Source organism: Wolffia australiana, chromosome 17, assembly GCF_029677425.1.
Source record: "Wolffia australiana isolate 7733 chromosome 17, ASM2967742v1".
Lineage (NCBI taxonomy): Eukaryota > Viridiplantae > Streptophyta > Magnoliopsida > Alismatales > Araceae > Wolffia > Wolffia australiana.
The window spans coordinates 8,555,209-8,582,242 of NC_135851.1; the positions used below are offsets into that span (position 1 = coordinate 8,555,209).

Below are 27,034 nucleotides of genomic sequence, written 5' to 3' on the forward strand. Positions count from 1 at the left end.
AGACATAGCCCTGCAAGCTGCAAGGTACCATGTTAGCAATTACTCATTTTATTCGTTCATTTCAAACATCTAAAAACTAGGTTATCTATTCTTTTGCATTTGTTAATATTTTAACTATAGATTTTTGCTAGAACCTGGCAGCTCATTGCAAAAGGCTTATCTAACTCCTAACTTTTGATTCAAAAAAGCATCTTCATTTTCTTACGTTGCAATTAATGTCACCTGAAAAAAAGCCTATTCCAACCTATGGTTCCTGGTAGACAAGTATTGCCAAAACAGGATTCTTTTGTGAGATCTCCTGTTGAGGTGGTTTCATTATTTTCTGCCACCTGGTTCTTGTTCCTTCTCTGTTCCTGTGATTTCATTGTCACATGTCTGCTTTGCACCAGGACTCCTATTTTTCTCTGGAACATGAAAGATGCTTGGAAAAATATTAGAACTTTAATATGATTCATATCAAATATAAGTTCAAGTCCTTGACCCATGTCAATCGAGAAAAGAGTCTTTCAAACATGGATTATAAGAGTGAGGACACATTGCCACTTACCATCCCCTTGAAACTGGTCCATAAGGATTGTTGATGGATAAGCAGTCTTCAATTTCACCTGGGTGGGGAGAAAGACATTTGTAATGAATGCAAGGGCAGCTTCCAGTGAAGACCAAATGGGTTGGGCAAGGAAAACAGGGTTTGAACCTGCAACTTCTGGTGTGACAGACCAGCAGTCTAACCAACTGAGCTATTTCCCCCTTTCATAACTACTGTCAATTCAAAAGTCACCCACCCGAACTTTGTAACTATAAGAAAGTTTCTGTTCCGAGAAATCAGAACCTTGGGGTACCTTTAAGTGCGCGATGGCTTTGCTCACTTAGACTCAAAACGGAGCTCAGCGATCTAACTGCTCTATCAGCTCTCAACTGGCGCTACACGACTTCAGTTGAAAAAAGCAAACAACATAGTGAAGCGCTCATTGAGCTCTTTCTAGTGTTCACTTAAACTACTGACATGCCGGTAAAGGTTACTAAATCATAACTAGAGGTGAAAAGGTACTACAACCTCTGAAGCCTGCATCCCACTACGGAAGGGTTCCAAGTCATGATGGTTTCCGCAGTGGGATGCAGGCTTCACCCATTAACTAGCATTGAAAAAGAGTGGAATGTAATACTTTTGGAAAGCCTCACACATTCTGCTGGAAAGCCTCGATGCCACAAAGATGCCCACAGGAAGTCCCAGTCAAGGTTACTCACTGAGATGGTTTAAATACCAGCTGTAGAAACCCAGAGAGGAAGATGGGTTGAGAAGAAACTTCATTAGGTATTCCCTGTTCACTACCAGGAGTACATATTGAGAAGAAGAGGTCGAGAGAGGAACGCAGGGGTACAAAAGGAAATAAGAAAAGGAAGAAAAGAAAAGCCAACTACATATTCAACAGTCCCCCTCAAACTGGCGAGTGGATATCATCCATGCCCAGTTTGCCACACAATTCTTGGAAACGCGGAGCAGACAAGCCTTTGGTAAAGATATCAGCCAACTGCTGGACAGAGGGAACATGTGATATGTAAAATTGTCGGGACTCGAGCTTCTCTTTGATGAAGTGTCGATCCACTTCGACATGTTTAGTACGATCATGTTGTACCGGATCATGGGCAATGCTGATAGCCGACTTGTTATCACAAAATAGTTGAGTAGGTTGATCACATGACAGCTTCAACTCTCTGAGAAGATTGGTGATCCATAATGCCTCGCATGTGCCTTGTGCCAGAGCACGAAACTCGGCTTCAGCACTAGAGCGAGAGACAACAGGTTGTTTCTTGCTTCGCCTAAAGTACAACAGAGGCTTGCTCCAATGACCTGTTTAAGGGATTTCGGCCACCTAGCTTCCCAGCCATTATCCCTCTACTACAATATGCAGATGATACCTCATTTTTCATTTAGGGTGCAGAGGAGACCCAAGAATCTAATCAGACTGCTGGACTTGTTTGCCAAATGTTCGGGATTACACATTACCCGTGCCAAGACAACCTTTTTCAGCTTTGGGTAATCACGAGAAGAGGAAGCCATGGGTGGATCTGCAATTGATTTTGGGGGGGGGAGGGGGGGTGAGGGTGGTTGCCCAGCGTGTGGAGGGTATGATGAGAATAGTCCTAAGGAAAAGCTCAGAGTCGTACGATAGGGTGAGAATGGCCCTCCTATCATGAAACATAGTGTGGAAACCAGTTCATTAGGGGGCTAGGAGTATTGAAAATGCAAGATTCAAATATGGCATTATCCTGTTCTCCGATCGCATCTCTTAGCCTGTTCGCCAACACCTCGGCAGATAGAAGGTAAATTGAACTGGACAATGAAATGGATCAGTGGTCCTCAATTCTAGCTGCTCCTCGGCATTTCGGCAGAAGGAAGAGATGTGATTTATTGATCTTCTCCTTTATACCCTGTCCATGACAGAATTAGAACGCGAGCATCACATCAGGCCCAACCAGCTCCCAAAACTCGCTATAAAAGAATACTCGAATGCCATTTGGGCCTGGGTCCCCTTGGCGTTTTGTTCCATGAGTGCAAACTAGACCTCTGAGAAAGATCTGACCATTTCTGCTTGGTGCTCTGGACTTACCATCATTGCCCCCTAGCACTCCATTTCCACTCGTTCGTCTTCCTTTTTTTGGAGAAAAAATTTGTCAGCAATAGCCCATCCCATAGCCTGTGCACCAACATTTTCCTGGTTTGCTATCATGAGTTTGAGGATGTGATTTCTATGTTTCCCACCATTGTTTGAGTCCTTAGATTGAGATGAAGTTTATCTTTCTTAAGCATGATCATCCAAGTCCTCTCTTGCTTGTGTGCAGGAAATCATAGTGCCTTGGCAGAGAAAGGGGATGAAAGATTTCGTTTGGAAAGTTGACTTTGCTAAGGCACAAGACTCTCTTGAATGGGACTTCGTGCTATTGATGATAAAGAGAGGCTTCACAATAGAGAGGGTGAAATGGATTAGGAGATGTGTGACCTCCCACTTGTTTTTGGTGTTAGTGAATGGCAGACCAGAGGGGGATGAATCCATCCCCAAAGGGGACTCAGGCAGGGATGCACCTCGGCACAGTTATTATTCGTCCTAGTAATGGATGCCAAGGCCACGTGTACTGTCAACGTATGAGCAAACGGCATGTCAAAGGGCTTTCAGACAGAGAGCTATCTGAGGGACTTTCGCTACTCCAATATGCAGACAACACCACCTTCTTCACGGAAGGCTCAGCAGAGGAACCTCAAAATCTTTCAACATTCTCAAACCTACTTGCAGATTTCTCGGGCTTGCAGATCAGTCAAACCACATCTGCTTGTGAGGGGTTTGGCCTATCGCATAAGGAAGAGGTACAATGCTATGGGGTGTTGGGGATGCTCGTTGGGACAATGCCCAAGAGCAAGCTGGGATTGCCTGCAACAAAGGGGTGGTTGTCCAGCACAGACTGGGCACCAGAGATCGAGAAAATGGAGAGGAGACTGGAGGGCTAGCAGAGCCATGTTCTGTCAGGAGCAGGCAGACTGGTATTGCTGCAATTGGTACTCTCCACAGTGCCTACAGTTTATCTTTCGGTTTTCAAGCTCCCAAAGGGGGCCAGATGATGACTGGAATCCTTTATGAGGCTTTTTTCCTGGAAAGGCCCTTAGCTAGGGAATGGAAGTGAATCTTCTATGGTATCATGAGAGGTCGTTTGTCAACCAGTGGAGCAAGGGGGACTGGGGTCCTACACCCACAAGATATGAACATGGTATTGTTGACAAAATGGGAGGGCAGTTTTGTGGGACCAGAAGAAGACATGGCTATGAATGTCTTGAGAGACAATCACGATACAGGGATGAATTCAAAGCAACAGCTGACCCCAATCAAAGGGGAATCCATTTTTTGGCCCGGCTTGATTTTCCAAAAACTTAAAGGTTTTTTTAAAGACGATCTAGGAGAGCTTTATTCCGCAAGAGGCTTTCCCCCCACCAATTCCCATTGTCACAGAACCCCCAAGCGCAGGTTTCAGACTGATGGGGCGACATATGTAATTCGATTTTGGAGGGTGCTCTGTCTGATCAGAGGGTGGAATAATTACTGAACCTGCAGCAGGCTATCTTATATTTGCGGCCCACAAGTGGGACACAGCAAAGCTGGGTGTGGATGGGCCCATCTTCTCCAAGTACGGAAGAATAAAAGAAGATCAGAGAGGATCAAATAGAAGGGTCAATCACTCTAACATGTAGACCGTTATGGACGCAGAAAGTTCCATTAAAAAATGAGAATTTTTTAACGACTGTTTCTTAGGAGACGAGTCTCCGGAAACGCATTCTCCCAGCCACATCGGCATAGTGGCCCATGTGTACAAAAGGCGAGGAAGATTGCCCTCATCTTCTCTTTGCCTGTTTGTTCGCCAGGGCAATTTGGAGCTCGCAAAAGCAGCCCGAGGCGGATGTGGCATCTGACAAGGCATGCTGAGGCTCTATCCAGGGGGTGCATGCGGAGGATGTTCGGGGTGGGGAAGGCTCCTCGTGCTGCTCCGAGCCAAATGACTGCACCGCAACGAGATTGTGTTAAAGGGAAGGGTTGTTTCAATGGATACTGTAAGGAATGTAGAGAATGTAGGTAGAGATGAAGATGCAGCAGGCGTCGTTCTCTCAGGCAATACTAAGGGTCAACAATCATAGAGATGCAGCAGAAGCTCCGATTAGGCAGCGAAGGATCAGGTATGCAGGTCAAGAGAGATGTCGAGAGGAGAAGAAGAGAGAAGAGAGGAAGAAATACACACTCATGGTTTCTGAAAGGGAAAAACTCCCCTGAACCCTTTTACGGCATTACATCTCTATTTAACTTACCTTATTTGGTCCGTCAGAGCCCAATAAGATATCACAACAGTCTGTGTAACGGTACTAAATAATGTTTAGAATGGAAAGGAAGTGAATAACTGAACAGAACGGAACAAAGTTCCTAATCCTTAACAGATACTGGAATGCATAATGTGGAGAGTTTTATCTCCTCCTGGTTAAGCAGGGAGCGAAGGACAGAAAGAGAACCGGTCTGGTCTGTCATGTAGTTTTCACGATCATAGATATTATTAAATTTTGGTTGATCACTGGCTTTGGGCGATCCTCCCTCTTTTCATCAAAAAAAATTATAACTGGTAGTTAAATAGAACTCTGATCTTCAGGAAAAACTTTGGAGAAAATAACTGGTAGTTAAATAGAATTTTGGAGAAAATATTTCAAGCTTATTTGACATTGAATTTTCAGGACAAACTTAGGTATTCTTCAAGAATTGAAGTTGCACAATCATATGACGGTATTTTTCTATCGCAACAGAAATATTTTCTGAAACTTAAGATTGGCACTGGTTTCTTAGACTTCCAACCAATGGATAGTCCAGTACAGTTCAATATCAAATTTAGTATGGCCAAATAAGCTGGCACAGCACAATAGTGTGGATTTCATGGCAGGTGCCCCAGCAATTGGCATAGATCAGCCATTCCATTCCTGAAGCTGAATTTTGGACCCTAGGGTATCAATAAGCCTATTGAATTCAATAAGTTGATTGAGTTACCCTGCAGTGACATGTAAGACATAAACATCGCTTGAAATGCCATTTAACACAACTCTACATAGCAAATAAAATTTGAATCTCACTTCATTAGAGAAAAATTGGAGGCTGATTTGATCTACTCACCATATTTCTGGTCCGAGAAGGAATGTGCTATTTTCTCCAAAGGCCAGCCTAAGGCCATGTTTATCAAACTCTTCACCAAGCTTGGCATGAAAGAACATACCCCATTTTGACTTCCTTTTTTTAACATTAAAAGGGACGATCACCCATCGAGTCAGTGACCCTCCTTGTAAAACCTTACAGGAGCATCTCCAACCATCCAAACTGTTTTCTTCTTTTCACTTACATGCATACTCATTAGTTTATAATTTAGTTTATGTGCCTCCATCCCTCCCTCCACCATAAAATGTCCAAGGGTAAACATAAATAATAGTAATAAAGAGAGGGTCACATAAAAATAAAGATAAACCCATACAAGAAGAGCCAGACATTCATTCGGCATATCATATTTCAAACCAAAAAGTAGATACCAAATGAACCAGAAAACACAAGGCAAAGTGTGAAATGTTACCAGATCACCAACACTCAATTTCCCCCCCATGATACCATAAGAACACAGAACCATGCTTGCGGACAAGGCTGTACTAAATATTGTGTTCTGTCCAAAATTCAGAAAACCAAGGCTGTTTTGTGTCTTCAGGTATGCGTCTTCGTAATCTGAAAATAAGGCCACAAAAGCGAGGTGATAAAAACGTTTGCACTATCTGGTTGTGCAACAAGGATAAAGTATCTATAGACACATACTCTTCAAACAGTCATCATACTTTGCTGCTTCGAACGATTCATTGTTAAAGTACTTGACAGTCTGGATGTAAAGGTGTTAAATGACAACCAGATGAAAGTCAGATAGAAATAATATTTTTTTTGAACTATCAGATAGAAATAATATTGACTTAGAAATAATATTAAATGAAATCCACTAAAGATGACCTCGTAGTTTAACAGTGAATCAAGAGCTCTCGAACTTGAATCATTGTCTGCCTTGTTCATGACCTGTCTAAATCTAGTCCGCCACTGTTGAAAAAAAGAAGATTGCAGGACACAACATATTAAGACCAGAAATAAAATTGTGTAAATCGATGGGAGACTAGAAATATAACTACCTGTGTGACAATCAGGGTAAAAGCCACATATGCTGATACAGCCATGGTTGTAATGAATGCAAACGAAGCTCCAAATTTGTATGCCAGGATCCCTGAGACCATAGAAATCTGGAAAACGAAATATTGGAAGAGTAGAAAAAGTATGTTTAGGTAGGTCATGGGAGAATGAAGTTCTTCATATTTCAGACTTAAATTTCTACTGAACATAGCGAGCAGCGGCCATAAGTACGAAAGGAACCATAACTCCATTCAGGAATTCATTCCTTTGGAGAACAAATGGGACTATAAAAGCAAAGAAATCCAGGTTACATTGATCGGTAAGAATTATACATACCATCTCAAGCAGGTAGTGTGGTCATTTTTATCTGTAATCAACAGTGGCATCAATTCCCAGAATATGATGATTTTATTTGTTTTGGTTATTCAGGGTTTGTCCAAAGTAAGCACACGGCATTGCATTCAAAGTCTGTTTTGAATGCTTACCAGGAACTGGGTAGATCTTTTCTGTTTGGTCAGATAAAGAAAAGAAAATGGTAGGGAGAGAACTACACAGTTTAGCTTGATAGGGCACCAAGGAGGACCCTACCAGCCAAGACTGCGCTTTAGAGTAGGATATGATGATATTCTTTGCACGCCTGGAAGATATAAACAGGATATTGCATAGTAATTTAAAGACGCTTCGCATGATTGTAAATGAACTTTCCCAACTCTTGACATCTCCTCATGCTGGTGGATGAGAAATCACACTTCTGATACAATCCTACACCCCCAAGCGTATCGTCAGCATTTCAGCCCAGTAGGGGCACTTGAGCCATTTAATGTTTAGGATAGATGCTTCCTTTCTCTATAAATATGTGTAGCCCTCCCTTGAGAAGGGCAGTAAAGAATTAACATAAGATTGGCCTCTTGGCTCACTACCTAGATCCTCCCCGACTCGGTCCCATCTCCTTGACTGTCCACCAATCCCCTACCCCTGTGATTGTCTCACCAGACCTCCAGCTGGCTCCCCTGCAATACATTCCCTACCCCTGCTGATCGGTTCTCTTCTAGTCTCCGAAAATCCCTGCCCCCACGATTGTCAACCCCTCACTGCATCTTCAGCTGGCTCATCCATGGTCAATCCATGCCTTCTCTGTTTGACACTTCTGACAATTCCCGTTCTACTCTCCGACCCCGGGCACATCTACCTCGCATCTCCTCTAGTTTCCTTTCTCAATACAAACCTACATCAAGGTTCCTATCCCAACTCTTGACATGTCCTCATGCTGGTGGATGAGATATCACACTTCCTGCTTGGAGATAGTAGTCCGAAGATAAAAAAAGCAAAAAAAAACATAAAATGATCATTTCAGACAATAGATTCAACTCACAGCAAAGGTACTTAAAAACTTCATTTTTCAAAATTTTGAGCTGATGCTGTCAAGAGAGGGATGTCAGACTGCATGCTCTCTTCATTTCCTAAATGCTCCGAGCATGAGTGGTTAGTGGAGAAGTGACAATCTTCATTGGTTAACAGCTGCAAATGAAACATAGAGCAGCTGTTATGTCTTGGCCATTGGTCTGACCTCTCGCTCGGACAGCTCCGAGAATGAATTGTGATATAGCGCCGCACCGAATAAGTAACTGACAGTAGGAGAGAATGAATTAAACGAGATTCAGAAGCTGCAATTTCCCCCTTTCATCAATCGGTTTTGCTAGAGCATTCAGAACAACCCATATAACCATCACTTATGGCTATTTGAGCAATTCTTCCTGTTGCTTTTAGAGAACTGCCCTCTTGTATCAGCAAACCATCCCCCATTAATACAATGCCAACATTATTTGAGTCCAAATTCAAAGAAATACCTACAGTACCCTCTTCAAATTCTACCAACTCACCCGCTAATCACCTAATCACCTATTTAATGTCTGCTGTCTTATGTAGCTCCTGGTGATGAGAGCAATTCCTGATCAAAAACTATTTGTTTTTGAATTCGGCTTCCTATGACAGTGTTGATTTGTACATGAACCAGTGGAAACTTATCTTCCTGCTTATGCAGTTATGAAAAAAGAGCTGTGATTTGCATGCTTACCTAGCTGAATGCATCTCTTCCCACTTAATTTGGCTGGAACAATTAAAACTCAAGAAACGGATGCCCAGCCTATCTTATTTCCCTGCACTCTTCACCATTAAAACTAATTGCATTCCTGAAAAACTCAAGAAACGGATGTATGCCCTTGGGGCTTTCACTAGAATCTAATGAATTGAGGCTCATATGACAATCCTAGCCACGTTTGGATACAATACCCTGGTAATCGGCTCTGTTTGAAAAGTTGACCTGGTGCATTATTTAAGGATACTGTTTCCACATTATTAAGCAATTTTCATAGATATACAGACTTAGTATTGATCTAATGGTCATATATTTCAAATTAGTAAACTGTTTAGCTGCACTAATTTTAGAACATTTAGGCATAATAAACTGGTTTGACACTTGTCCTGATTCATATCAAGCAAGTACAACAAACTGGGAAAGTACTGAGAATATAGTTATCATATCTCAGCAAAGCAAACTGGTTAGTACAGAATAAAAGTTATCAACTCTCACAGTAACACCTTAAGGTGGAAAACATAGCTCAGATTTCCAGATGTGGGAGATGAACAGATGTCAGGTGCATTCTTTACAAGCCAAGGGGTGCCTCATGAAGAGAGGAGTGAAGGATGGCCAAACTGACCCAACATTCCACTTTAAAATAACTTGTAATGGCCCAGTCTCAAACATTGATCTAAGCTCGTATTCTAGATTGCACCACTCCTTGGCAACCTAATCTTTTGCAAATATGGGACCTGGTGGGAGTAATAACGTACTGCTTGCAAAAAATAATAAATAATAATGCGGACACTGTCCGACACACCTCCAAAAGATAGGTCCCTATCCTATATATGGTTAATTTTGCCATGTCATCCCACCAGGGGCATTTTGGATATCTAGCCCTTATGTAATCCTTTTAAATAGGGCAGCCCTCCCTCTAGGAGAGTACCAGAGAAGAATGAATTTGAAGTCCCTTGTCTCTCCTCCCCTCAATGTCTACGTCCCGCCTCTCTCTCAATGATCCTTATCACATGCGACCATCTCTTCTTCATTGTATATTCAGATGGCTCATCCCTGATCGATCCCTGACTCCTTCATTTGACCTCTCCTTTTTTCTTGAAAAGCTATGTAAGGTGGTCAGCCGACAAAGCAGTAACCACCCAGAGTTACAAGTGGAGAAAGCTAACTCTCCTCCTATCACTCATGTTCGACTCTCCAACCCCACAAACATCTACCCTTCCCCTCTATCCCCCTTCCCCGGTACTAACTTACATAAATGTTTGTATCACTATGTCTCTCTCCCAGCTTTCTCGAGACACATTGACATCTTTCCCAGGGTTTCTAAGAAAGACATTCGATATTTTTTCACTAAAAAACTGCTAAAACAGGTTTCAATATAATGCACAAAATTGGTAAGGCCAATCACATCACTTAACCGCAATATATATAAGCATAAATACAAAGAAAAACATAAAGAAAAGAGAGATTAGTATTTTTTATCCGATGCCATTTGAAAATTTTGAAAGTCGCAATAGAAAGACATGTGTGTCGAAAAAGATTGAATTTGATGTAAGTAAAAGCAAATTATGTTAACTACTTTATTAGAAAAATTAATAAACAACAATATTGGAGAGAAAAATGCGAACAAATGAAACATAACAGGAAATGTAGAAATTTACCTCCAAAAGAGTGGGAAGTGTTGTGAAAACAAGAGCTGAAAGAACAAAACTAATCCCACGGCTACCACGATCTATAATGCGATTCAATGCACCAGTTTGGCGGCTGTAAAGAGTCGTCATAGTATAAAAACAAATTCGTTTTTTCGAGAGACTATAAAAATTAATTCTCATACACATGTGAAATATTTAAAAATAATACATTTTTCTTCATTAAAAGCCATTGCATATGGAACAAATGAAACATTGCATAAAAGTTCATGCAACCACATCTGAAATTTGACGAGATCTGAGTGAACACATGTATCTACAAGCAAAACAAGAGTTTTTCCATTAAATAAAAAGGCCCAAGCCCAGAAAGGAAATTTTCCCGGTCCAAGTCATGAATAACCCTGATTCACATAGAGAATATCTAAAGAGATCTACCGCACATGTGAGGCACATAAAAAGAAAGGCAACCGTCACATGATTAAAACTCACGTGACATAACTAACCTCAGAAGTCAAACTATTTAAGGAAAAAATTACTACCTAAATCAGCCTATTTGCTCAGAACACAAAAAAATCGCCGAAAGAAATGAATGGATTCAAACCGAGGCCATACTTTTCAACAATTTCTCAGCCCTACCCCAAGAAATCACCCTGGCAAGAATTAGGGCCATTCAATTAGGGCCATTCAATTAGGGCCAGTTTATACTTTCCCTCATTGAAGTGGATCTTGATGCCAAATTCATCAACTTAACAAAGCACCAATAAAATTTCAGAAAAATGTGGAACTTCTCAAAGCTGAGGTGGGTGGCCCTGACGGATGAGGTATACTGCCATTTCTTCACTGCCAGATAGAAAAAACTTTTTGTGTCTTCACTAATGTTCCTTTAGTTCTGCAAGATAATAGTTGACTTTAAAACACAGGGGACTCATATTGCTACACGTGAATCACCCTTAATCCCAACCAAGAAACATCTTCATCAATGGCAGAGGTGTGTTTCAAATTGGAGAGGGCAAGCAGCAAGGTAGAAGATGTGGATCCTTAAAGATCAAGAAAGCTATGTGCACAAGTACATTCCAATTAGAACCATCATTTAGTAAAGAGAAGTTAACGCAAGTAAAATAGCTTCAAAGTTACTCATGGCTTTTATGCACTCCCTTATAGAATCAAAGAATCCACTGAATTTAATACCAAAGGCTCTCTGCACAACCCTTGAAGAATTGATAGAATCCTGTAAATATTACTGAACAAAAATAGGCTCAAAAGGTTGGCAAGTGTGAGATCAACATTAAATGTGACAGAAAAGATCATGCAGGTCTAAACATCCCCTTCTTTCATAATCTCAAGTGTAGGCTTCTCACCACACCCCCTAACAAAGAACCAAACGACCAACACAGCATTTTCTTTCCCTAGCTGAGTCATTAAAGATCTTCTCCTTTGAAGACACCTTGGTCTAGATAACATAGGCAAGGAACTAAGTGTGCAATGACAGCGTGCCCAAGTTCAATGGTCTAGATAACATGTCACTTAGGTTCAAGGACAGAGGACAAAAGGAACTGAACAAAACCCAATATGCCGTCAGACATCTGTCCTGACCTAAAAATGAAAAACAGAACATAATCCCTTCCTGGATTTTGTTCCATTCTGTCAGTGACCAGTTACTCTAGTTTAACAATCTTAATCCATCACATTCCTCCAAGAATATTGGATGGGAACGGAACAAAACTGCAGACTCAAACAGATGACTGAACTCATTTCGATTCACCTTCATTCCGTCCATCCCATTCTGTCATCCATCCACCAACCTTACATGACACCACATGCTCAAAAGGTTAGGATTTTGCTGATGTAGCATCCTCATAACAAATGGTACTCTATGCCCTGCCTGAGGGTCATCTGGTCCCAGACTTCTCTCCACAGCAATGTAGGGTGGGCCATCATTCATTTCTTGGAATCCATTTCCCTCCCCTTCACTTCTTGACAAGATAAGTTCTGAAGAGTATTATGGAGTTGCCTTGACACTGCTTCACGGCTTACTTGGGAAGAGACATAATACATCACTTTTTCATCAAACATCACATCAGCAGAAGCATAAATATTCTTAGTCCAGGATGACTGCTCTTAAATCTTTTCTGGGTTGGGAAGTACCCAAGAATGATGAACTTAATAGATCTTGGAGTAAGTCTGCGTCCAGGACTGTGAACATGTACAATGGCTGTACACCCAAAGACCTTGAGAGGAAGGGGGAAGCTCATTATCCTCTGTGGAACATGTTTCAACGTCAACTCTACAGTGCTCTGAAATCTTAATTTCTTGGAAGGTATCTGATTGATCAAATATACAGCACTGGCAGGGCATCAGACAGAAATAAGTAACGACTCGTCCATGGAATAACAATGTCCTGGTAGCAGCTGCTATATGTCGAAACTAACATTATGCGACCTTATTTTGTTAAGAGGTATTTACACAAGATGATTCATATAAACTCCCCAGCTCAAGAAAAAACTTTGCCAATGTAGTGTTGAAATAATATCTAGAGTTGTTTGGGCAATACTTGTTCATAGATACACCATATTGTTTCATAATCATCAGGCAAAAGTCTTGGATTAACTTTAACACCTCTGATTTATGTTTGAATAGATGAACCCAGGTGGTCCAGATGCAGTCATCAATGAAAATCACGAACCACCTCTTCCCACTGATAGAGAAAGTCCAGCATGGTCCCCACAAATCGCTATGAACGAACATACATATATGATCCTCCTCTTACAGATCAAGAAAAGGTGTCCCTTCTATGCTTCTTATACTGGCATGCATCACAAAACTGTTTGAAGCATCACAGTTTTTAATAAAGGAGGGGAATAATATCCCTATTATATCAAAAGAATGATGTCCTATCCTAGAATGCAGCATCTTCGTCAGCTTCGACTTCTCAGGTTCTTCGTCTCTCACACACTGGGCCATGGTTTCCAATCAGCATAGCACCTGAGGATCATCTTCAACTAGGAAAAGCCCATTGTTCAGCCTCATGTTCAATCCTTCCATTGAGAACATTGTCAAATATAAATCACCATCAGAATCCAGTATTAAAGAGCATTTAATATCGTTTACCAGCCTTTGAGACGATATAAGCTGTGCCCTCAATTGATGCACAAGGGACATCTTAGAGGAATCCCAAATCTAAAATAAAGATGGAGCTGACTTCAGCTACTGGGAGTACTCTCCCTATGTAGTAATCACTTCTTTCCTGGGAATTTCTTAAAGAATAATAAGAATTTGATAGACAGACCTATGTGGTCAGTTGTGACCATGTCAACACCTAATCCATTCTTAGATGAGATTAGATGAAAATTGTTAGCTGCAGACTCCTATACTTAGCATCTTTCTATTCGTGTAATTTTCTTACTTTCTTTATTTGTACTTGTTTCCTTTTAAGTAACTGATGACCTGTTATGATAGGCCCACTATTGTACAGCTCATATTAGCATTCCACATATATGGGTGTGTGGGTGTCGCTTGACCTAAGAGAGAAAGAATCTGTTTTCATGTGTTCATCCTATTGGGCAGCTAGGGTTTAGGTGGTCCAAATCGGACAAAAACAGAGATGAAATGTTCAACACCTGATTTCACAAGAGAGGTAGAGCCAATCAGAGTTTTGACCATCGACTTCTTCCCTCGGATTACCCAGTTCCATCCACTGGGTTCTTCAAGAGTGGTTTTTTCATAGACAGTAGCATCTGTTCATCTGAGCCCACAGAATTATCCTTTACTCCTCCCTGAGAAGTGGTAGTATTGGGTTGGCTTGGACTGAGCAGGTATCCCGGGCGGCTTCCAACATTGATCAATATTATTTTTTTTCTTGCCTTATGTGCCAAATGGTACTCCAGATTGCCACATCTAAGCCTTCTGATCTCCTGGGACACATGTCACTTCTGTGGCACAGTCTTGTTCATCAGACATGCGCCACTATCTCCAGTGGATGGTTCAACCACCAATCCCATTCTTCCTCCCTCTTATTGCACAAATATGATAGCTTTCCAGAGTCTCTCTTTAAATTTTGGCTCTTGAAAGCTTCATACTCCAATTTCAACCCCATCTAGAATTTATAAAGACTGCCTTTCATGACATATCCTCTCTTCCCAGAATGAGGATTAAAGAGAGGAAGATAGTTTTCTTACCATGAATTAGAGCTTCCTCTGCAAGATTGATCCCATATCTCCTTTGCTGTTATTAGCAGTAAGAAATTTGTGTCCCTTTCTCCTGGCATACTTCCCAGGAGCCAGGTGCAAATCAGGGCGTCCTCCTTCCAGTTCTCGTTGCAAACCTCCAATGAATGACTCAAAGTTGAGAGCTTCTCAGAGATACATTTTCCTTCAAGCCTAAGCTCAACATATCGGCCTCAATGCAAAACGTTCAGACCACTCTACCTCAACAGGTCTAAATGCCCAGGAAAAATGATTTGAGTCATCTTCCTCACTCCTCAGACTGCCAAGAGCTTGTCTGATCTTCTCTGCTGTCAGCTAGCAACTCCGAATTTGTTATTTCCATATTTTTGACATTTCCTTTTCTGTTATTTCCTTTTCCATTACATGTAACTCCCTTGTATCCCATTATGTAAGGGGGTACACGGGAACGGATTGAATTAATGAAGAAGTTAAGATTCTTTCTGTCTCTCCTTCTTGAATCTGTTGAAGTTCTTCCTTGTCAACAAGGAATTCTAGTTGGAAGGATCATTTGTTTAACCTTCTAACATGGTATCAGAGCGTGATCCATGAGGAACACGTTGTCCGTTTCGCCATTGCTGGTGGAGAGTAACGCCGTCAGCAACGTTACGGTCATCATCCTGCTGAGAAGTTTTTTTGCCATTGCTTTTTGGGAGTAAAGCCATCAGTGGGGTTACAATCGTCATCGTCGTCATCAAGAATATCGTGGACACTCCACTGTTCAAGAAACGACTGTTCTGGATTTGTGGACACTCCACAAATTCAGCAAAGTTATCGGCAAGGTCATAGTTTCTGTGCTGAGGAGTCACTGTCAAGGTTGTCGGAGTATATTGCCGTTCAAGAAACTCTCAACATCAGTGAAGCTACGACTAAAGTAACTGCCAAGAAGTACCCTCTTCCAAATTTGAGGACGTCCCAAGCTCAAAAGTTAGTGCAAAATGCTGTCTTGTGAAGCCTCATCCCATCTAGAGAATGACATCCAAGGATCCGCTGTGGAATCACGGAGCCTATTCCGTCATTGATCCCTCCAGTAGCTGAACCACTTCGGTATAATGGAAAAAATTTTGCCCAATGAGGGCAGATAGTAGAGTTGACGCTGGTTTGCCAGGAACTAGATGATCACTTGATCGTCGAGATGGAGCCATCTCATCCATCATATAAAGCTTGGAAGAGAGATGATGCAAGTGTCCACGTTTTTTTACTTGGGAGATCAGCTCCCAAAAATGTCTTTCCTAAAGACTGCCAAGCAGATATGGGATCATGTGTTGATCGACGATCAACTACAAGATATTGTACATTCCTTGGTGGAAATTCGGTGACTTGGAAAAGAAAAAAACAGCCGGTGGTTGCTTTATTTAGTGCTGAAGCTGAATTTCGAGCTCTCACTAAAGGCATTTGTGAAGGATTGTGGTTGCAGATTATCCTCTCAGATCTTCATCTACTACAAAATCCACTGGATACAACAGTTTGATATGATCCTCTACCCCCAAAGGGTATCTTAGGAATTTAGCCCACTAGGGGCATTTTAGTAATTTCATGTTTAGGGTAGATTGCTTACTTTTCTTATAAATAGGTGTAGCCCTCCATTGAGGAGGGCAGTCAAGACTAATGGTAAGATCGGCCTCTTGGTTCACTATCTCGATCCTCCTTGTCTCAGTCCCGTCCCCTTGACCGTCCAGCGATCCCCTATCCCCATGATCGTCTCACCGGATCTTCAGCCGGTTCCCCTCCAGTCCGATCCCTACCCCTGCCGTTCGGTTCCCTTTTAGTCTCCAGTGATCCCCGTCCCCGCAATCGTCAACCCTTCACCGCGTCATCAGGCGACTCGTCCTCGGTCGATCCCTGTCCCCATCTGTTCGACCTCTCTCTTCATTCCCGTTTCGACTCTCCTACCCCGGGAACGTCTACCACGCCTCGTCCTCCAAACTCCTCCCAATACAAACCTAGATCAAGGTTCCTATCACAGTTATACTCTAGTGTGATAGTAAGTCAGCAATAGATATAGCTCACAACCCCCACAGCACGACAGAACGAAACATATTGAAATTAGCAGACACTTCATCAGAGAAAAGGTGGATCAAAAAACAATCAAGCTACAGTGCATGCCAACCACCAACCAAGTGGCAGACCTTCTCACCAAAAGTGTTCCAGGGACTACATTCCAAAAGCTGATCTCCAAGCTGGGAGTTACAAGCATCTACCTACCAGCTTGAAGGGGGGTGTCAGCTAGCAACTCCGAATTTGTTATTTCCATATTTTGACATTTCCTTCTGTTATTTCCTTTTCCATTACATGTAACTCCCTTGTATCCCATTATATAAGGGGTACACGGGAACGGATTGAATTAATGAAGAAGTTAAGATTCTTTCTGTCTCTAATTCTTGAATCTGTTGAAGTTCTTCCTTGTCAACAAGGAATTCTAGTTAGAAGGATTATTTGTTTAACCTTCCAATGGATGACTCAAAGTTGAGAGCTGCTCAGAGACACATTTTCCTTCAAGCCTAAGCTCAACATATCGGCACCAATCCAAAACGTTGAGACCACTCTACCTCAACAGGTCTAGAATGCCCAGGAAAAATGATTTGAGTCATCTTCCTCACCCCTCAGATTGCCAAGAGCTTGTCTGATCTTCTCTGCCAACCATTACGCTTAAAGCAAAACGACAAAAAATTACACAAAAATAAATCATATAAGTTATAAATGGGCTACATGGAAATTCGTAACCTATCAACATTTTTCGTGTTTTCTTTCATTGAATAATTCTCGCCAACAAGGGGTTTAACAAGGTATCCCCTTGGCCAAAACACTAAAACTGATAAATACCAAGGTATCCCATCACAATGCAACAGGTTTTTTGAAATATAAATGGGGTGAAAAACCATGAAACTGGTATTTCAACCAGTAATTTACAGTAACATGTTATGTGGATAGGAACTGTATGTAAATAATACGTGTCTCTTTTCCCTCGTGTGCCGCAGCCCATTACTATGTAACTGGTATTTAAACCAATAATTTACAGTAATCAGGTATCTTAAGGGAGAAGAGAGGAAGTGTGTGGTGTTTGAGAAGGACAACCAGGGGTTAATTCTCTTCCTCCAGATCTAAGCGTTTCTTGACACTATCCAAGAACTCTACACGTGTGAACCAAGTTTCATTGACACATCCATGATCTTCAAAAGTCCCCCCCTCCCAATGCCCCCACTCTCAGCTCCTGTTCCCCCACTCCCCCCTTCCAGTTACCAACTCCCAGCTTTCCCCTCCTGTTCCCTGCTCCTGGATTCGCTATGAGTGAACTGACGACCTGTCCAGCAATTACTTCTCTTGGAGAGGAATCACATGCAATAATCTGACCTTCACCATCCTATCTCTGTAAAATCACTGCTCAATCTCTCTCTCCCACGCGTTCTCAACCTCACTGATCCATGAGGCAACACTTCCACAGCACGCGATTTTGCCAGTGTGGAATCTCGATGAACCCTTTCCCTCTCAAATAATGTACTCTTTCCATCACTCATGATACAATAATCCCATGAACTCTTCCTCTCACCATTCAAAAGAAACATAGGTCGCCCTCTCTTAAGCAAGATAATCACGGGGTCACATCTCTAGCAGAATGATGAACACTACATAGAACCATTTTAAATATAAGTCCACACTTGAACAGGAAAGATGATGCACAAGAAAGAGAAATGCAAATCATGTCCTCTATTTATACCTTAGGTGATATCGAAGATCCAAGGCATGAAGATGTTCAAACACCTAGAAGGAAATATATTTTAAATAAGCAAGAAGAAAACAACATTACATAAAATAGGTCACAAACTTATGGAAGAAAAAAACACATATATTTAATTAAATAGGGCATTTTTACCCTTCAAGATTATCAGAAGAATGGACGCAGTTTCAACTTCTATAGATCCCATTTAGCCCTAAAATTACATAGTTTCTACATCTCCTGGTTACATCTGGATATCTGTGTTCAAAACTTAAATATGTGTTAAGGGAAGAATAATAATGGAAGAAGAATCCCAACTTGTGGTACTAGAACGTCACTGAAGTAAGAGGACTATAACAGATAATATCAAGGTATCAGCTGACAAGGGGAGTTCAGTTATTTCTTATTTTCTTCAGTTGTAATCATAATTTTTACCATAGCACATTAGCTTATTGATAAGCCCCTATAATGACTTATCGGCGGGGCCCAGGTTGGTCTGGGCTCCGCCTCCTACAGAAGGAATCTAGTAGGGTTACAAGCCCATCAGATCCACTGGCCCTTAACACAGGGGGAGGGGGTCATTATGACGCACAGAAGGAAGGAGGATGGGGGCAAAAGGACCATCGGAGGGGGAAGGAAGGAAGCACCAGCAGACGGCAAGGTTATGTCAACACCTATGTCCTCTCACACTCTCTCTCTCTATCTCTGTGTCTCTCTCTTCTTTTTTTTTGAAAAGTTATTTAAGGCGGTCACCCGAATAAGCGGTAACCACCCGGAGTTACATGTGGAGATAGCTAAATTCTCCTTACCACCTGGCCAACCCCTCCCTTAAACTGATTACCCCTCTAACGAACCATGACGCCATGAGGCTCTCGACCTCGTGGGCTAGGGCGTCCTCGGACACCTTGCCCCACCTAAATATTACCTCATTTCGGTGTAGCCATATCGCCCAGAGCACTGTCAACACTCGACCTCCCTCTTCCCTTCTCCTAGAGCCCCCTTGCCTAATGAACTCCCAAAAAACCTCCCCTGACGTCACCTTCGGCGCCAAGTGCACTTGGGTGGCCCAGATCGAACGGGCAACAGGGCACAAAAAAAATAAATGATTACAGTCTTCGTCACCAATTGTGCACAAATTGCACGTCATTGAGGTATCAGGATACATCCTCCGACGGAAGACGTGCGTCACCAGTCTCTTGTGTAGTAAGAGCCATCCAAAGATCTTAACCTTTAGTGGAATCTTGAGGTGCCAAATGGCCCGGCATGCCTGGATTGTTGATTGATCCTCGATTCCCTGGCATAGCCTGATGTAGGCCTTCCGAACAGAAAAGGGGGTACCTGTCCAAACCCATCCGTCTTGTTCGTCATGTCTTGGCCAGCACTGAATCAAAGCATGTTGCATGCGTAGGAAGTCCGCCACCCTCTGGTCTGAGAGAGCACCTTCTACCGTCGGATTCCATATGTTGTCCCAACATTCTGCCACTGTGGCATCAGGGCATCTGGCCAGCACACAGAGCTGAGGGAATGCCTCACTCAAAGGGCCATCCGAAGACCATGGGTCTTTCCAGAAGCGAAATAGGGAGCCATCACAAAGTCAGGCAGTGAAGAAGTCTATAACTTGGGGGAAAGGCAACGTTCCTCTGCCTGGGGTTGCTTTCTCATCCCAATTTAAACTCCCATAGCTGTCGCGCAAAATTTGGATGGCTAGGTCTTCCAAAGGGTGCATAAGCCGTGTCACCCACTTTGTTAGTAGTGCTGTGTTCATGCATATTCATGCACCTTGTAGGGGAGTTCCATCGCTCGGGAGGCTCCTTGTTTTCACTCTTGGAGTGGAAAAGAGACTAGGAATTGCAGACTTGGAGCTTTGTGGGTTATTAGAATTGTCTTTTGGACCTCTTCTCTCAGGCCCAGTCGGGCCTACCACCTATATAAGGTACCTACAAGCAAATGAATTACAATGCATTACGCATTATTGCTTCACAGAGGCAAGAATCCTTTGCCACTGCCTGGTCCTTCCTCTCCCTTCTCTTTTATCTTCCTTCAGAGCGTTATCTGGAAGATTCTCTCTTGACACTCTCAGCATCATGGTTTCAAACAGATTTGCTCCTCTTCTTAAACTGATTATTCATATAATGCACTGTGTTAGCCCACAGGTTTACGATCCACAGGTTTACTGCTAATGTACCTTTATGAGTTTCTTTTTTTTGAAAAAGTTTAAGGCAGTCACCCTACAATGCGATAACCACTCCAGAAGTGCATGTGTCGAGCCCTAAAGCCCTGTTGATACATGATCAACCTCCCCCCTCTCCATACACATCTTGAGGGAACCATGTCTCCATGAGGCCCTCGATCTTGTTGACGAGCCCGTCTGTTGAAGCCTTCCTCCCCCTAAAGATCACTTTGTTATGGTGAAGCCATATTCGTCTGTTCATACATGGCCGGCCCCCCTCTTCTCTTCATCTAGGACTGGCTCTCTGTATGGACTCCCGGAGGGCCCCCAGAAAAGCAACGCTCTCCTCCCATAATCATTAAGAAAGAATGTGTTTACATAGAACTTGAGTGAAAAGCAATGTGGTTCACTAGTTTCCTTGAAACAAAAAAAAGACAAACAAATCTTTAGGCATATTGGACTGCTGACGTGGATCTCCTCCAGATCCGATCAAATGAGTCCAATTTGCAAATAGGGGCTATGGTAATGCACAGATCAGCAGGTAATGAGACGCCTATAGATCAGCCTTGTCCTCCTGAAAAGTTTACCTAATTGGCCCCCTCCTTGTTGGATCCAAGAATCTGATATGGCTCTTATGAGAACTTACCGAAGCAAATGGTGTAGCCAGAATGCCAGGTCACATGCAATGCACACCCGCACCAGTTCAAACGCCTGAAGGTGGAAGTTGTGTATACAAATAAGGAAGATCAGGAAGGAGAGAACCATTCTTAAAAGGTTAGAAGGGCGGGAAATTCTCTCACTTGTGGAAGGAGAAGTCAATCTGACTGATTGATAAGATCCCCCGGCTGCATGAAGGGCATTATCATCATTTTGCTATGTTTCCTTTCCCTCTCTGTTCTCTTTAAATAAATAGCACAGCCCTCCCTGGAGGACGGCAGACAGAAGGTTAGTCTCTTAAGTGAATGTTGGTCCTCTCTTCCCTCTCGCCTCTTCTTACATCCATGCTCCATCTCCCTCTACGATCCCTGTCCTCGTGATCGTCTCTGCTTCACCGCGTCTTCAGGCGGCTCGTCCCTCGGTCAATCCCTACCTTCCCTGCTCAGCCTCCTCCCCTACCCTTCCCGTTTCACCTCTCCACCCCGGGAATTCCTACATTGCCTCGTCCTCTACTCATTCCGATACGAACCTAGATCAAGGTTCGTATCACTGATCCTCATTTCTGCAATCCAGATTCTCCCAGCACAGTAGTCATTCATCTCTGCATCATCAGTTTGTCTTCTCCAAATCATCTCTGTGCATGTTCTCCTGCAAGATTCCTTTGTTTCCTATTTAGTTCTACAAACAATCTGATGTCACACATTCTGGATTTCTTTTGATTCTCACTCATCATCAACTCTTATTGAATCAATCCAAATTAGTTTGTCCGCGTCAGCTATATTTGAGGGAGTAGTAACAGAATCTCCAGTGCTCCAGCCTATTCCGGCCAGTTCTGGCACGATAAAAGTGCCAGCTGCTCTTTCACGAGGGTAATTTCCTCTTCTTTACAGGGCCACAATTCCCACCCCAATTCAATAAGGTCCAGTACATGCCTCCCTCAGGCCAAATGCTCTCCTCAAGTATTACTTGGAGGGGTTTGTATCAACTGCAAGTTTAGAATCATCATAGAATGAAAAGTAAAATCTGAGTTATGTCATTTTCTAATTTCTACTATTAGTTTCCCCTTGACTTATTTCTTTAAAAAATAGGGAAGTTAACCCCAGAACAGTGATCAACCTGATACTACTAAAAATAGATGAATGATTTGAAGAAGCTCATGGAGGGAGGAGAGAGAAAGTAGATCGAGAAAAACTAGATTGATCTTTTTTTTGACTAATTGTCATTACATATATAGAAGGGAAAGGAGAGGGCGAGTGTAATGGGGCCCATTACATGGTTTTACCCATATGATGAAATAACGCCTACTCAATATGATTAATACACATGATGGCCAGGATGCCCCCCCTTCACTCACTTCTAAACCTGTATGAAACAAAATTCTCCACGTCATGAAGAATAATGTCCGTCAAGGGCGTCCTCAAAGTGAAAACCACCTCCTTACAATGCAGCCATATCACCCGTGGCACTGTAAGGAGCCTCTCCCATTCTGCTCATCCTGGATCCACTTTTCCTGATAGAGCCCTAGAAAGATCCATTAGAAGAGGAGTCCACCCATGGAATCTGCTGTGATGCCCATCTCACCAGGGCAAACAGATGCCAAGAAGAGGTTGGAACAATCTCTTCTAGAGGATTCCTGTCACAATTCGCCACCTACGCGACAACCATCCAAAAATCAACACCTTGACGTAAACCTTCAGCTTTGCTAAGAGGTGTGTTGGATTCAAGCTCTAACCAACTGTGCTAAAAGCTATAGATGATACTCAGGGTGATAGTCAGGATACTTTTCATCTTTAAGCAGGTAAGTGTTCTTCAAGCGTGCGAGGTGTTGCTTCTGGGATTTGAACCTGCCACCTGGCTTTGATACCATGTTGGATTAAAGCACTTACCAACTGTGCTAAAAGCTATAGCTCATAGTAAGGGCGCTACTTTTCATCTTTAAGCAAGAATGTGTTCTTTAAAGAGGAGGAATATGGTGGTGGTAGACGGATCATTTGGCAATCCCCCCATAATATCTTCCCAAAAGGAGGTGCCTCTCCACTACCAGCCATCTTGTGCCTTGCTCAAAGGCAGAGATGTAATAGTAACTGCTCCATGCCCATCAGCTCTTCCACCCTCTGATCTGACAAAGCACCATCAAAGATTGGATTCCATGTGCCACTAAACACTCCTTAATAGTATCATGACTTTTGCATGCAAAAAATGCATCAAAACTCGTCCTGTAGGATTCCTCTAGCCAACCCATCGTCCAAACGGTATGTATAAACAGATCCAACCCCAAGATTGGCACCGAAAAACTCCCAAATTTGGGGGAAGGTCTGTTGCATACTACTCCCTCAAGCAGATTCCTCTCGAATTGGAACCACCTGCCTCTCCCACCAGAGCCCCACGCTATATCCTTCATGATGTTCTGTTACGGATCTCCCACGCTTCTACAGGAAATGCCCAAGAAAGGTATAACAGACAAGCTTAACTTTGGGCAGGAAAAGCGTCTATATAAATAAATGTCTTCAAGGAGAAGAGAGGAAGAAGGTCTTTTGGAGACTGGCTGGCGGGAGATTCTCCACCAGGAGCGGGAGGGAAGCCGATGCGGCTGAAGTCCCACCCTTTCATCTATTCTTTCCTTTCGCAGATCTGCTCTATCACCTGGTGAATCTCTATCGTCTTTTGTACTCTTATTGGAGACGCTTGGAATTGGTCATCGATACGATATCTTCTTGGTTTTTCTTGACGAATTTTCTGAGATTTATATCATGTTCACGACCACATCATCCTCCAACTGCATAATCTTGCCCACCCATTTTGTCAGTAGTGCCAAGTTCATGGAATGTCTATGAAGTACCCCCAACCCTCCCCCCACAAAGGTCGACAAACCAAGTCCCATGAGACCAAAGACATTCCCTTGTCATTCCTGACCTGGATCCTTCCAAAAAATTTGCCTCATCAAGCCAATAAGGTGCTTTCCTACCCACATAGGCATTTTAAAGATTGAGAGGTAGAAGGGACCAATTGCAGGAACACCAAGTGGCTCTCCTTTGATAGCACTCTGTTCTGCCACACCTCCAATCTCCTTTACACCTGGAACACCAGCTGCCAATCTATGGTTGAGAGCCATCCCCACGTCAGTGACAGGCCTAGATAGTGCGTAGGAGTTGACTCGATGGGTGTCCCCAGTACTTTGAAGCAACCTCCTACGTTAATAGAGTAAAATCCACAAAAGCTGATTTGGCGCGATTGATCTTGAGGCTCAAAAAATATGCAAATAGGCATAATAATGTGGGGAGGTTCCAAGTTTCCTCCACAGAGCCTTCCATCTGGAAACCCCTCAATATGCAACAAAATACCTGTTGGGTATCTTGGCATCTGGAAACCCCTCAATAAGTCATGTGTCCATGCTTGAATGATATATACGGCCAAGGCATTACTGCTAGAACAAACAATAATGGTGCCAATGGATTTCATAAATATGCAACTATCCCTATTTCAGCTACGACCAGAAGATGGGGAACGAGATAGTTGGGCATGGACAAATGGCCCCTTCTCGGTCCCAAAGGCATATACGATGATCCGAGAAGGACAAGAGGAAGACATGGCACTAGTCAGCGCCAAAAAGTCCCATTTAAGGTGCGGTTTTTTGGGTGGCTGCTAGCAAGGAAAAGATTAATGACAAGAGTCTTTCGCAAAAAGTTATACCCAGATGCTTCGTCGCAATGCGTGCTGTGTTTGAATGGGGAATAACATTGCAACCATCTTTTCTTTGAATGCTCCTTTGCTCGCACAGTTTGGGCCTGCCAGTTACTCTCAAGGATGAAGGTGACATCTGAACAGGCCTTTTGGGAGTCGGCACAGAAATACGTGGGAAGAAGAAACAAGGGGGCCGAGCACTAGCGGTGTTGTGGGCCATCTGGCTACATAGAAACGAGGTGTTGTTCAGAGGCAGAAGGGCTTCTACCGATGGAGCTATACATGAAGCAGAAGGACTTAAGGCAGCATGGTCCTTGCGAATGACGGGAAATGAAGGGAGGTTTTGACGGTGACTGATAAGCATGTAAAGGGCCTGTGAGGTCCTGACGGGAGGTTCACCGATTCGTCTTGTGTTCATCCCTTGTTATAGTTCAAAAAAAAAAAATTAATGGTGTCAATGGAGACCCCTGCATTGATGCGGATGAATCCATCCCCCTCTGGATGCCCACTCACAGAGACTGAAAAAAATGAAACAATGCATCGCAGCAACCATGCCACCCATCTACGCGAAAAGTTGTTCTTCCTTATGGAGGACCACAAAAAATCCCAGTCAAGGAAATTGTATGTTTTTGCAATGTCGACTTTCAACATGAAGCATCCATGCTGCTAGGATTTTGCCTGCCACTACTGAGTCGTCCACTGCATACCTTTCAGGAATAAAGTCTGACTAAAAAGGCCCAAAACTAGATCCCCAATTACAACCCTAAACCTGAAAGGCCCCTGAGATGTCAAAAAGCACTAGTTGGATATCATGACATCTCAATTATTTTTGCAATACACATCTTCATTCCAAAGGCCACTAAATGAAAACAAATTATGCCTCGAAAGGAAAGCAAGGATTCAACAATTAATTCTAAAACCAAATCTGGTTGAGCTCACAGGTTAAATATCTCTTTCTCAGTTATAGAGACTGAAGACACAATAAAATGTTGGAAAGAGGAAATCATTGTGACTTGATAGAAGAGGCACTAGTAAAGATTTACCTTCCTTGAGACACTACGAATTGCTCCCGAAGCTACCTTAGAAAACACAATTGTCCGCAACTCTACCATGGAAAACGATGGAAAACAATATGAATTGAATGTGATAATACAAATATGCACAAACACAGAAGGAAATAAACCCCTTTCTACAATTAAAAACTATACTCATATATATAGGCCAAAAAATACAATGAATGTTATGAATTTTCCTATACAAAAGAAAAATTGCTCATGCACAACAGATACCATTGCAAGCAGATGCCCCTGCCCGAGCAATACCGTATCCAACCAGAATTGCTGCTGGGCTTACAAAAAATGCTAACGCCATAGAGTTAGCCTCTGTAAAGGACGCTAAGGAATTGCCAGAACCGGTTACTGCTGTAAGCCAATCAACAGCAAGCTTGAACAAGAAGGGAACTTGAACGTTTACGACCTGACATTAAATTTACAACATAATATCAGAAACAATAAGTTTATGACCAACAGAGTCATTTCAAAGATGAGATACATTTCAGCAAAGAACATTATAATATCGAGAAGATATTGAAAATTTTAGTAATATCCAGAAGCAACAATGCAAACAACTGATGGGCAGAATGCTTTTTAAGACAAAATTGGAGAAATCACTGAAACGCAGCAGAAAGAACTTGACTGCGGCTTATAGAAGCCTATAATGGTACAGATTTAAGGGCCGGAAACAACAGAAAGAAGAAGAGAAAGCTCAATTATTGAAAACTTAAAGACAGAATTATAATCTTCTCTAGGATCAAACAAAAAATTTTGCTCGGTCCTAAACAGTGCTTGCATGGTGTGGAGATCTTGGAATCCAATGACAAACATTCAAGCGTCATCATCCTCTACCATGGCTCAAAGGGATCATGAGAGGCTGTCCTTTGTTTACAGGCATCCAGATGAAGTTCAATGGGAGTCAATGTTTAAAGCGGCGTAGAGGTTTTGGGGTTATCTACCAGCGGCGTAGAGGTTATCCACTAATAGAGTTGTGATAAGGACTTTACAAAGACATCGGAGAAGGAATAAAAGAAGAGAGACCACGTGCAGTCCAATAAAGACACATGTGG

The 27,034-nt window shown here is 42.5% G+C and overlaps 1 protein-coding gene across 3 annotated transcripts in view; it reads right to left on the reverse strand.

The window, feature by feature from the left end:
- The window catches only part of LOC144714670 (ABC transporter B family member 25, mitochondrial-like), a 73,985-nt gene that overhangs the window by 23,451 nt on the left and 23,500 nt on the right, over positions 1–27,034 (reverse strand). For all 3 annotated transcript variants that reach the window (XR_013584428.1, XR_013584427.1, XM_078589448.1), the window contains exons 3-10: positions 26,202–26,388; positions 25,956–26,017; positions 18,405–18,448; positions 10,482–10,584; positions 6,731–6,838; positions 6,558–6,641; positions 6,372–6,432; positions 6,139–6,284 (exon numbers count right to left, since the gene is read on the reverse strand). Coding sequence is in view for 1 of the 3 variants with exons in the window: in XM_078589448.1 (XP_078445574.1) it covers positions 6,139–6,284; positions 6,372–6,432; positions 6,558–6,641; positions 6,731–6,838; positions 10,482–10,584; positions 18,405–18,448; positions 25,956–26,017; positions 26,202–26,388 (795 nt within the window). In the remaining 2 variants the exon portion in view is untranslated. The remainder of the gene's footprint in view (positions 1–6,138; positions 6,285–6,371; positions 6,433–6,557; positions 6,642–6,730; positions 6,839–10,481; positions 10,585–18,404; positions 18,449–25,955; positions 26,018–26,201; positions 26,389–27,034) is intronic.